The following is a 13,495-nucleotide window of genomic DNA, read 5'->3' on the forward strand; positions in this document are numbered from 1 at the left end:
AAGCTTTGCGAGTTTGTCTAAAAAAACCAGTCAGAATCTTTCGTCCCTGGGTTTTGGCCGCCATGTCTGGTTAGGTCACCCAGGAAATTTGGATTTCATCCCTGTAAACATTTGTGACGGATGAATAAAAGCTTTGCGAGTTTGTCTAAAAAAAACCAGTCAGAATCTTTCTCCCTCAGAAAAAAACCAGTCAGAATCTTTCGTCCGCCCATGGACGAGCCGACATCGTTTTACTGACTTGCTTTCAAGTGAACGATGATGGAATTCTTTCACCAAGTGAAGAATGATGTTGTCATATCTCGCTTTCAGGCCATGACAAAGTGTATGGTTGTGTTGTAATTTTCTTCTCTATTTTGTATTGTTCTTAACCTTTTGAGATATTGTTTCTATTGTGAACAATTTGTATATGTATTCGTATTTCCGTGAAGGAGTTGGCTTCTTTGTTAGGGTGAAAAAAAAACTGAACACCCAAAATTGAATTCCCGGATCCTCCACTAGCTGCAATGGGTGTTTTATGTTTGGTTTTCGGTGCTTTGAGGATTAGGTTTGCAACCTCTTTTCAGAGGAGATGCAAATCTCATTGACATCTCGATGGTAATGGCATAACTCTAGACAAATTCTACTAAAATCAAGTTAAACTACAAAAACATGTTGCCCATTTTGGGGCTCGAACCCAAGACCAGAATGTTAAGAGCCTTGTGCTCTACCGATTCAGCTAGACGGGCAAGCTGCCATGATTTCAAAATTTTGAGATTATACTTTAGGAAATATTGAGCAATGCGAAGTATGCACAAAAGTTTAAAACGGAAAAAATGAGCAGACAAACACTGAAAAGTTCCCTGCACCTCATACTCGCATTGATCATAGGTTGGAGCTCCTAAAACAAACATAGAACTTAATGATAAATTTTTGAATCTGAAAACTCAACATTTCTTAGTTAGTGCCATGAGCAAAATAAATCACCAATTCCCATGGCATAATACAAACCATAGAATCATGCGTTGATCGTAGTAGTAGTAGTAGTAGTAGGGAGTGTGTGTTATTCACAATCAAAGAATCATGCGTTAAAACATTAGAATTGAAGGATAAGCAAGGGTACTTCCCACAAAAAAGTAAGGGTGCAAATTATAATTGAAACCATAACTATGCTTCGTGCAAAAAAAGCAAATACAAACTTTTTGGAAATATTTGAAATAATTGCTTATACCAGGTATTGGGCATACAAGAACATTATGTAGTACCCCCGCAAAAAAAGAACATTATGTAGTATTAAATAGTACCAATAACAAGGATTGAAATATAAACGAGATTGAAATGGTGGAGAGGTCAAGAATAGATTAAAACCACCCGCAAAGAAAAGGAATAGATTGGAATAGCTTGAACATGATTGAGGATTAGACGTAGGCACGCACGCCACCGCAAAGTATTTTCTCTGAAGTTTATGTTTCCATTTGCTTCATCTTTAACCTCCACGTGTTTGATGAGCCAAATTTGCGGTATTGCCCCTCCACGTGTTGCAATGGGTGTTTTATGCTTGGGTTTCAGTGCTTCGAGGATAATGTTGCAACCTTCGTGAGAGGCGATGGTAATCAAATTGAATTCTCGATGGTAATGGCATCTACCATACTAGGAAGAAAAATATTTTGGCTCGGTCTAGTATGTTAATCTTGACCAAGAAACCCTATCATCTGTTTATCTTATGAAACATCTGTTTATCTTGGTAGTGCTTGCGAATGACAGTACAATAAGGAAAAAGCATCCGATCTTGGCAGTGGTTGCCAAGATAGTACAATAAGGAAAAGGCGCCGATTCACCCTGTGAACCTCTTATCTTCAGCCAAAGTGTGTGCAAATGTTCAACAACATATGTTCTCACGGTAATCGACTCATGCAGCTTGTCATATCTCTGTGGGTAGTCAACGTCGTGCAAATTATGTGTTATATTTATATAACTTTCAATGCATAATTCTTGGAGAAAATCGAGATGTAAAAAGGTGCTTATAGATATCACCTTTGTCAGAAATATTTGTGGTATCCTCAGCCCATCAGGGTGCAAATCCTAGACTTGATACCAGGCCTTTCGGTGCCCGCATTTTTCTGCATTTATTCCAAGCCTTTAGGGGATGTGTGTTCAGTTGGAGGAGACGTTATCGTCGACTATGCTGAAGGTGTCGGTGGCGACTTTGTCAATCTCAAGGGTATGTGCCGACTGTCTCTCGGAGATGCTCATAGGACTGAGTGTATGTGCATATGTATGAGTGTCTGTGTATTGAAAAAGAAAAAATATTTGTGGTTTGTATAAGATGCAAAAGGTGATTAGAGAGATCACTTTTATTACAACAAATATTTGTGGTTTGTATTTATTCCACCTAGTCTACTATCACTATAAAAGGAAGAGAGGGGCAGATCCAGACAATCACATCCATTCATCATCAAAATCTAATGACTCTTAATCATTTTGTGTTTAACACCACCAACCACGCATCAAGCCACCGCTGATCCATCCATCGCTAAGCCCGCCGTTCCAAAAAAAAACTGCCACACCCCACGCCCGCACGCCCCATCCTGCTCCTCCTCCCATCGCGCCGCGCCGCACGCCGCCTCCTGCTCCTCCCGCGCCGCGCCTCACGCCGCCGCCCCGACCATGCACACCGAGCGAGATCTCTCTCTCTCTCCCTCTCGGCTTCTCCCCTCTCTCTCTCTCTCTCACCTGAACGCGGTTTCTTGTTTCACAACGCGACGCCTCTTGCCCCGACCACGCATCCCACCACTCTGGAACCGCCCCCACTCACGCACAGGCGTGCCTCATCCAGAGGATGCCGCGGGAGGCGGCCGTGCCGACGAGGAGCGTCGGATGTGAGCGGACCTCCACGCCGGGGATGGCTGCTTCCGTGGTGGCGACTCCCCTTATGGTTTCCATGTGCGCCGGCGGCAGGCACACCGCACACCATGGTGCCGATCTGGCCACCCCCTGCATTGCTTCTGCCGGACCTGGCCTCTCTCAACCCCTCATGCATCCGCGTACTCTCGTTGATCCAATTGTGCGTTCCTTCAGCTTGAGCCGTCACCAGGGAGGATGCCATCACTTGCTAGATTTCATCACCGCACGCTTAAGGACGTCTTTCGCCTGGATGCATGGCACATCCATACTGTCGTCATTCCCTTTGAGGATTTGTGCGTGCATTTCCATGTTCACCAAGGAGATTTCATCGCTGGTTATTCCAGCAAGATTTGCGAGTAAAGTTCTCTGCCTCTTATATCTGGGTAGAATGCATTTTTTGACGATTTATTTGGTTGGTGTTCAAGAAATTCCAAATATTTCATACTGTGTTTGGAGATTCGTGTCAAAAATTAGTCTGTGGATACTTTCATTTAATGAGCGACTTTGAGGCAATTAGAGGTATAAAAGCTGCAGCTTCCTCAGAATAATTTATTCATTCTGGAAGCACATCAGAATTGCAGGGTTACAGTAAGTGCTAATTTTGCATTTCAAGTGCTTTCATATAGCGGTCTACCTTTCATCCATATATTTTTAAGAAAACCAAATTACTATGCACTGACTATATCACTTATTAATCCTTTAAGCACATAGGATTATAGGGGTTATGTACAGAACAAGTGCTACTTTTTATTAAACGCTTTGACATACAACTCTAAGTTGTGCTACTTCCTTTCATCCATGTATTTTAATGTAAGAGTATACAGTGTGTAAAATGAGCACAAAAATAAATGTACAGACTACATACAAGTCTATCTTCATGTAGAGTGTAGAGTGTGTAAAATGAGCACCAATTCATGCTTAATTAATGGAGTGGCAATGGCGCCAGGGTGGAAATACATGTCTCATGTTCAGTTAAGGTGATTTTGTTTCATTTTTATTTCAGCGCGCAAAGAATATAATTTATGCATAGTAGCAACTGTATGTATTTGTCCGTTGACTTTTATGTGGAAAGAGACATGTCTACTTGTATATATAGTTCCATCCCGAATGGTCACATCAGTTCTAGCAAAGCATGTGTGGTCTTATCGGTTCCTGATATGTTCATACCTTTTCCCCAGTGGAAGTGCTACCGTAATGATTCCAAACCAAGCTTAGAATTTTTGATACAAGTATTGATATGTTGATGGGAGCATGGGAGCTTGAATTCTGCACCAAATTAAGTGATGATAAAGTTATTGGCATATAAGCTGAAACTCTGTTCACAAAATAGTGCAAATGAAAGCAGTGTTCTCCCTCATTTTGAAATTTGGGCAAATGAATTCTATTATGCCATATAGTGTTTCTTGCATGGAGTTTCAATAAACATAACTTGTCCTACTTGGTCCAGACTATGTGCCCAGACAACAACCTGTTGTGCGGTCATCACTACAAATAAATTCAAGGCTCTGAAGGTGAATTTTCTTGGATCAGATCTTTACAATTTAGCATCCAGAGTTTGGTCGTGTGCTTGGATTATGCAACAAATGGGTTCTTCCATTTGGAACTTGCAATCGAAGGTTAAAAAACAATAGGGCGTTTTAACTGCTACTGCTGCCGCATAATTGGCAACTTTGGTTAAACTAATATGTATCATTAGATACAAAATAACTTACTTGTTTTGCCCTGAAATAATACCATATGAAGAACTTTGTAACATGTAGTTGTTTTGTCTACTTTGGCCTATACTTCTCATTGTGTTTTTATATTTCTATTCATACAAATTTAATCATAGGATAGATTAATAGGACATGTTGTGACCATTGTACCGGTGGTTAGAAGAAAAGCTAATCCATAAATAGTATTGACAAATTGACTCTTCTTATTTTTGTGAGTCTGGTTCAGATTGGTTCCATCTGCAAGTTCTTCACAATTTGACTCTTTGATTTTGATTGTTCATCACCTCTTCCATTCTAGATAAAAGAACCTCCGCTGCTCGTGGCTCCATCGCTCTCCGTCGGTAAGAACACACAAAATCATTGCACTTGCAAAAGTCACTAGCCTGCACTCTAATGGTGCACAAAGGGCTGTGAGATCGTTCGCCAGATTCTAATGTTAGTCCTTTCTCTGCAGATGTATTTTTTAGGTATGCCGTTCATCTCTCCAATAATGGTTAGATCGAGATAACGGTTACTGTGAACCAGGAAGGTCCACATGCTTTGATGCAAACCACCCTATCTACCGTGGGATAATTCAGAGTCGCTAACAGCGTAACAAATACAAAAAGACAGATCAAAGTGATTACCCTATAGATAGGAACAACATATTACGGATTTGGTATGCCACAGTTGCAAGTAGAAACTAACCAAATAGTACTAATGAGAGTTTTTTCTTGATTACAAACAAATGTGGCCACATTACTGATAACCATTCTAAATTTAGGCAACATAATTACTACTTTTAGGTGGAAGTCATAGTATAGTTTGTAAAAAACTACATGCATGGTTAACGTTGTACCATGTGAGGCTGTCTCATTAGGAAATTCTAAAAGAAATAAAAGAGAACACTTAAATTGTATATGTGAGCTGCATATGAAACATTCAGATAGGTCCATAACATCATGCCTCTATAATAAGAGAAAGAAATGTGAACAAAAAGCAGGTTGATGAGTATGAGCAGAAAATGTTTTTTTTCTATTTTGCTGCTGTCAAAAGATATAACATGCATTACTTTTTACCCTCATAATGTAACTAAAAATAGACGTGTGAACTGATTTGACAGAATCTGTAGATATAAAATCACATGAATCAGAAACAAAGGCCCAGTATACAATCTTGTATAGGCTAGCCCAGACTCAAGGGTCGTGACCCTCTACTTCTTCCTCTGCATACAGAAAAGGAATACTAGTCGGTTCATTCTCTCTCTTTGTACGACATTGATCAAATACATCCATTCTTTCATGTGCGTGGGTGTGCATACATGTTGCTCATTCTCGATATGTCATTGGCATCCAAATTTGACGAACAGTCAGTGTTGCGCCAGACAGTTGCACATGCCAACGTGAATCTGCCCTCTAATCACTTGTACAAACATTCTAAACTCTGTCTAGCCAGGAGCCCAGGACAACGAACAAAGAACTAAGGGAAGAAGTTCCAGAGAGAGGAGCAGGAAGGAGAAGACATAGTCGTTGTGAGGAGGGCAGTTTCCATCCAAATTGATGGTAATTTCTTTTTTGCAGGGAAATTGATGGTAATTAACTGATTTATTTTTCCTTGAATCATCCGGTAAAGCGTCCTCTGATGATGATAGCAAAAAAGAAGCTTTTGTGTGATATTATCTTCCTAGCAGTAATAATCAGTCATGATCAGACATAATAAGATAAATGTATAACCCAGCTTTTGATTTTCTTCGTGCATGCACATAATATTTGAAATAGTAATCGCCAGTTGGGATGATTGGTCAATTTTTGAATCAAACACATATTTCTAGACAAATATGCAGGGCTTTGTTGTGGCTTGCATTCATGTGCTGCTGTTCCCAACATGTTTTGGTGACAAGAAGAGGAGTAACCATGAGTCATGATCATCAACTCATCAACTTTTTAGTAGTAATCACTCTTAACCTTGTTTTTTGTTTTGTTTGGTGATTACAGTATAAATTCTTGCAATAGTGCAAACGTGGAGATCTTAGCTGTTTAATCGTAATTGTGTTTGTGATACTATGTATTTCAGGACTACTACTTGAACACGCCCTTCCCAGTTCCAACATTAATCTTTCTATTCATGGTATGCGGAATAGCTTATGAGTTTTCTCTGTAGGTAACCAAACTGAAACATGCTTCTCTCTGAAACTGTCCAAAGGCAACAACATTCTTCTTTACCTTTCACTGATCAAGTAGCAGGAAAGGCATTCTTACTCTTCACTTCGATTTCCTATTTTTGGGAACCAGGTGAATTATCCTCCACATAGGATATTAAGCTAGCACTAGAACTGCACTTTTGTTTTCGCTCTTTCTCGCACTATGCATGGAAAATAATTTACCGTTTTGATTATTTGGTGTATACTAAGTAAAATAGGAAGCAGATCGGCCACAAATCCTATCTTATATATAGGATTTTGCACCATGGGGTTTAGCTTCCATCGTCTATTGCTCTATATTTTCCCAAGGCGTATACCTTCTATGTTGTGTGTTTGGGTCATGGGAACACATTATATAGGATGAGAAAATCTTTTTTTAGTTGGTTCCATGTTTAGTTATGATCATTATATTCTCAACTGTTTTCTCTTGCACAAAGTACAAACTCGAATTACCTATCTCATGGTGTCCTACTTTATTTTATAGTAAAAAGTAAAACATCCCAGTTGAAAACGGTATGACGTTGTTGTGGTACCAAGTTGGCCAACCTGTATGATGACAATAGTTATCATGGTAATTGAATTACATACAAATACTATTTTCTTTCTCTAATTATTTTATTTCACATGGTGTACATATTTTCTATTTCTCACCCACTGATAGCACATTAACCGTAGTTTTGCCGGAAGCATAGTTATTGTTCAGAAACAAATTATTATAAGGTTTCATGAGCCTCATAGTTGTAGAATTGGAAAGAAAGATGTACTCCCTCCGTTTCTAAATATAAGACCTTTAGAAATTTCAATACGGACTACATATGGATGCATATAGACGCATTTTAGATTGTAGTTCACTCATTTTGCTCCGTATGTAGTCTGTATTGAAATCTCTAAAACGCCTTATATTTAGGAACGGAGGGAGTAATTAGCTGATAACTTGTGACAAGTGTTCTTTTCATAGATCAGATACATTAGTCATGGCTTTGCTATCAAGACAAGTATGCAAAAGTTCCCTAAGCACACTACTGATAATATCAGTGTGTGAATATTAGCTTGCACTACATATGTTTTTTTTGGCAGGTTAGCAGAGCTCCAAAATAATGACCTCATGCCAATGGATGGCTATGTCTATATACCATCTTTAGTAGTACAAGAGAGTGGTTTTTCTCTTTCGCAATACTTCTACTTGTTATTTAGATTCTTTATGACTCCAGGTTTATATTATTGTCCATTGTAGATGTTACAAGTTAATATGCAAAGCAGATTGATTTGTTCAGATAGTTTGTGGTTCCTTTTTTCATTCAGACTTTGTTCATGAATCATGGCGACTTCTTTTTTCTTTTCACTTTGTATTGAGACAGTTCGCTGTGTATCTGTGCTACAGGACATTATATATATATTTTTATATATGTATCAACATGTCAATGCCATTTTTCATTTTTCTGATGCTATATAACATCACACAAAGATTCACAAAGATTTCCCATGTCTGATCCATAGCAAGACCTACAATACACATATACAATCCGTAGCAATGTTTGCGCTATTGTACATAAGAATCCATTCGAAATATCTAGATATATCAACCATGTGGATGGATTACGATAAATGCCACCATAATTAACTTATAATATATGGGACGTGCGTACACGCTTACTAGTTATAGGTAAACGAATATGAAACATAGCAGTTTGTTTGATCAATACGGACTACATATGGATGCATATAGACGCATTTTAGATTGTAGTTCACTCATTTTGCTCCGTATGTAGTCTGTATTGAAATCTCTAAAACGCCTTATATTTAGGAACGGAGGGAGTAATTAGCTGATAACTTGTGACAAGTGTTCTTTTCATAGATCAGATACATTAGTCATGGCTTTGCTATCAAGACAAGTATGCAAAAGTTCCCTAAGCACACTACTGATAATATCAGTGTGTGAATATTAGCTTGCACTACATATGTTTTTTTTGGCAGGTTAGCAGAGCTCCAAAATAATGACCTCATGCCAATGGATGGCTATGTCTATATACCATCTTTAGTAGTACAAGAGAGTGGTTTTTCTCTTTCGCAATACTTCTACTTGTTATTTAGATTCTTTATGACTCCAGGTTTATATTATTGTCCATTGTAGATGTTACAAGTTAATATGCAAAGCAGATTGATTTGTTCAGATAGTTTGTGGTTCCTTTTTTCATTCAGACTTTGTTCATGAATCATGGCGACTTCTTTTTTCTTTTCACTTTGTATTGAGACAGTTCGCTGTGTATCTGTGCTACAGGACATTATATATATATTTTTATATATGTATCAACATGTCAATGCCATTTTTCATTTTTCTGATGCTATATAACATCACACAAAGATTCACAAAGATTTCCCATGTCTGATCCATAGCAAGACCTACAATACACATATACAATCCGTAGCAATGTTTGCGCTATTGTACATAAGAATCCATTCGAAAAATCTAGATATATCAACCATGTGGATGGATTACGATAAATGCCACCATAATTAACTTATAATATATGGGACGTGCGTACACGCTTACTAGTTATAGGTAAACGAATATGAAACATAGCAGTTTGTTTGATCAATACGGACTACATATGGATGCATATAGACGCATTTTAGATTGTAGTTCACTCATTTTGCTCCGTATGTAGTCTGTATTGAAATCTCTAAAACGCCTTATATTTAGGAACGGAGGGAGTAATTAGCTGATAACTTGTGACAAGTGTTCTTTTCATAGATCAGATACATTAGTCATGGCTTTGCTATCAAGACAAGTATGCAAAAGTTCCCTAAGCACACTACTGATAATATCAGTGTGTGAATATTAGCTTGCACTACATATGTTTTTTTTGGCAGGTTAGCAGAGCTCCAAAATAATGACCTCATGCCAATGGATGGCTATGTCTATATACCATCTTTAGTAGTACAAGAGAGTGGTTTTTCTCTTTCGCAATACTTCTACTTGTTATTTAGATTCTTTATGACTCCAGGTTTATATTATTGTCCATTGTAGATGTTACAAGTTAATATGCAAAGCAGATTGATTTGTTCAGATAGTTTGTGGTTCCTTTTTTCATTCAGACTTTGTTCATGAATCATGGCGACTTCTTTTTTCTTTTCACTTTGTATTGAGACAGTTCGCTGTGTATCTGTGCTACAGGACATTATATATATATTTTTATATATGTATCAACATGTCAATGCCATTTTTCATTTTTCTGATGCTATATAACATCACACAAAGATTCACAAAGATTTCCCATGTCTGATCCATAGCAAGACCTACAATACACATATACAATCCGTAGCAATGTTTGCGCTATTGTACATAAGAATCCATTCGAAAAATCTAGATATATCAACCATGTGGATGGATTACGATAAATGCCACCATAATTAACTTATAATATATGGGACGTGCGTACACGCTTACTAGTTATAGGTAAACGAATATGAAACATAGCAGTTTGTTTGATCAATACGGACTACATATGGATGCATATAGACGCATTTTAGATTGTAGTTCACTCATTTTGCTCCGTATGTAGTCTGTATTGAAATCTCTAAAACGCCTTATATTTAGGAACGGAGGGAGTAATTAGCTGATAACTTGTGACAAGTGTTCTTTTCATAGATCAGATACATTAGTCATGGCTTTGCTATCAAGACAAGTATGCAAAAGTTCCCTAAGCACACTACTGATAATATCAGTGTGTGAATATTAGCTTGCACTACATATGTTTTTTTTGGCAGGTTAGCAGAGCTCCAAAATAATGACCTCATGCCAATGGATGGCTATGTCTATATACCATCTTTAGTAGTACAAGAGAGTGGTTTTTCTCTTTCGCAATACTTCTACTTGTTATTTAGATTCTTTATGACTCCAGGTTTATATTATTGTCCATTGTAGATGTTACAAGTTAATATGCAAAGCAGATTGATTTGTTCAGATAGTTTGTGGTTCCTTTTTTCATTCAGACTTTGTTCATGAATCATGGCGACTTCTTTTTTCTTTTCACTTTGTATTGAGACAGTTCGCTGTGTATCTGTGCTACAGGACATTATATATATATTTTTATATATGTATCAACATGTCAATGCCATTTTTCATTTTTCTGATGCTATATAACATCACACAAAGATTCACAAAGATTTCCCATGTCTGATCCATAGCAAGACCTACAATACACATATACAATCCGTAGCAATGTTTGCGCTATTGTACATAAGAATCCATTCGAAAAATCTAGATATATCAACCATGTGGATGGATTACGATAAATGCCACCATAATTAACTTATAATATATGGGACGTGCGTACACGCTTACTAGTTATAGGTAAACGAATATGAAACATAGCAGTTTGTTTGATCAATCAAAAACAAAACGTAATCGCCCACCTTGGGGCTCGAACCCAAGACCACAAGGTTAAGAGCCTTGCGATCTACCGACTGAGCTAGACAGGCAAGTGATCAAAATTTCAAAATTAGGAAATATATTGAGGCAAGTTGTAAGTGATGTGTATTATAAACATAAGTAAAATGGAGAAGTTTCTTGAGCAAACGAACTCTGAAAAGTTCCCTGCTCGTAGGCTACAGCTCCCGGAAGAAAGGTACAACTTCACAACTTTATGAGCAAATTTCGAATCCGGAAAAACAACATTTCTTAGTGCCATGCGCAAAACAAATCACAAATTGCCATGGCATAATACAAACCTACTGCTACTCAACTGCCCATACTAGTACTCTTGGCGCGCGTATATGGATCAGGCCGTGCAGAGCTCGCGCGAGAACCCGACGCGGCCATTGGCGACGTCGAAGAGCACGCGGTGGTTCTGCTGCTGCATGCTGGCCAGCACGTTGAGCCCCGCGTTCACCCCAGTCGACGGGCCCGCCGCCATGGCCAGGCACGCGATGCCGCCCGACGAGCTGTGGATCATCATGTTCTCCTCAGGCAGCGTCACGGCCGCCCCGGCACCGCCGGCGAACGCAAACGTCACGCTCGGCACCCGCACGCCGCCGCCTGTCACGTTGTAGCACGTGTCGAACCCGCCCAGCGGAGCCGACACGGGCGCCCGCGCCCTGTGCCGGAACGCGTCGCGCACCGCGGCGTACACGGGGGGCGAGAGCCGCGTGAACATGGTGCCCGCATCCATGATCGTGCCGCCGGTGCCTGTGGCCGGGTCGAACGACGCGAGCGCCGATGCCGGCACGGCCACGGCCCTGCCGCCCACGCGGATGCCGACCATGTCGACGTAGTACAGGGTGGGGCGGTGGGGGTTGTAGAGCAGCGGCGTCGTCTTGATCCGCTTCGGCTGCCCGGCGGGGCCGAGCCTCAGCGTCCCGGAGAAGTTGGAGGACTTGTAGCTCGGGAGGCAGTAGGAGAAGACGGAGCCGTACGTGTCCTTGGTCTGCGACAGGAAGGACAGCGGCCCACGCCCAAAGCCAAGGAGCCCCTGCGGCGGCACGGACCCGCCGGTGACCACGCGGAGGCACCCAAACGTGTACGACGACACGACGGCCCCGCCCTCGAGGGCGAGGGCATCCTGCCCGAGTACGGCCTGGAACGTGGACGATCCGTACGCCAGGTTGAACGCGCACGACGCGCCAGGGCCGCCGGGGCAGGACGCGGCACCCGGCACCTGCGCGCACTGCGGCGAGCCGCACCGCACGGGCCGGTACGTGGGCGAGTCCGTCGGGGCGAAGGACGGCGACGACTTGGGTGCGCAGCCGACGCAGGCGCTGCACGGGATCCAGGCGGCGTCGTTGCTGGGGTCGATGGCGACCAGCAGCGTCTGCGGCGGCGTGCCGAGCCGCGCGCGGGCCACGTAGTTGGGGATGCTGAGGATCTGCCGGCCCGGCGCGATCGGCACGAACGACCGGCCTTTGCCCTTAGGTTTGGCTTTGGCGGGCACGGCAGCGGCGAGCGTAGCAACGCGTGCCACGTCGGCGGCGGACTGCCTGGCAAGGGAGACCGCCCAAGCGGCGAGGGGCGCGCCGGCATTGGGCGACGGCAGCGAGTATGAGCGTGCCAGGAGCAGCGTCGAGCTACGCACGGAGACCGCGGCCGTCCAAAACGTAGGGAAGAGGAGCACGGCGAGGATGGTGGATAGTCCTAGAATCCACATGGTTGCTTTTGCTCGATCACTAGCTCAGTTCCTAGCAAGAAATGAAGGATAGCGAGAAAACTCCGAGAAATGAGACCCGAAGGTGGCTGGCCGGGTGTACATGGAATGGAAGCGTCGAGTTGTATATATAGGCCAAGAATTTTTTGCCGCTGCCATGCATGCACTGATGACTTTGCCCGGTTGAAATTGTTTGGCCTCTTGACTTTATCTTTGCATTCGTAGAAAGAAAGTAGGTAGGCGCAAGGCGCACGAGAGTACTTTGTACCAAGTACCAAATGAGCTAGAATCCTAGCCTGCTCACTTGTCATGGCTTTAAAGATTTATATGAATTAACTTTGCCAGTTAGGTTTATACCCACAAGCTCACAACCGACTTCACCGTGATGGTAAGAATACGCATATACTTGCGTCTGCAATTGTTATTTCACACGCAACTGAAAATTTCGCCTATTTTACTACTCATATAAAGGACGATGGAGTACCCGCCTTCCCGGACGACTGGATAGAGGGTCGATGACGGGTGGACTAAGGGCGCGTGATTGCTATAGTCGTCGCGTGACCATGATAGGTGGACCGAGG

The 13,495-nt window shown here is 41.6% G+C and overlaps 1 protein-coding gene and 1 non-coding gene across 2 annotated transcripts; both read right to left on the minus strand.

Moving 5' to 3' along the window:
- Window positions 1-11,183: 11,183 nt before the first annotated feature.
- On the minus strand, window positions 11,184-11,256 carry TRNAK-CUU (transfer RNA lysine (anticodon CUU)). The gene has a single exon. It is a non-coding gene; the product is annotated as a tRNA-Lys (tRNA).
- A 153-nt stretch (window positions 11,257-11,409) lies between these two features.
- LOC125549347 (aspartyl protease AED3-like) lies at window positions 11,410-12,999 on the minus strand. Its single transcript, XM_048712785.2, has one exon. The coding sequence runs from the start codon at window positions 12,915-12,917 to the stop codon at window positions 11,556-11,558; it is 1,362 nt and encodes a 453-aa protein (XP_048568742.2). The 5' UTR covers window positions 12,918-12,999; the 3' UTR covers window positions 11,410-11,555.
- Window positions 13,000-13,495: the final 496 nt, after the last annotated feature.

The sequence above is a fragment of the Triticum urartu genome, chromosome 3A (genome assembly GCF_056163025.1).
Source record: "Triticum urartu cultivar PI428250 chromosome 3A, HENAU_Tu73, whole genome shotgun sequence".
Lineage (NCBI taxonomy): Eukaryota > Viridiplantae > Streptophyta > Magnoliopsida > Poales > Poaceae > Triticum > Triticum urartu.

What these genes read in the sequence shown, in the direction of transcription:
- LOC125549347 (XM_048712785.2), bottom strand. Translation starts at nt 12,917, where the DNA reads ATGTGGATTCTAGGACTATCCACCATCCTCGCCGTGCTCCTCTTCCCT.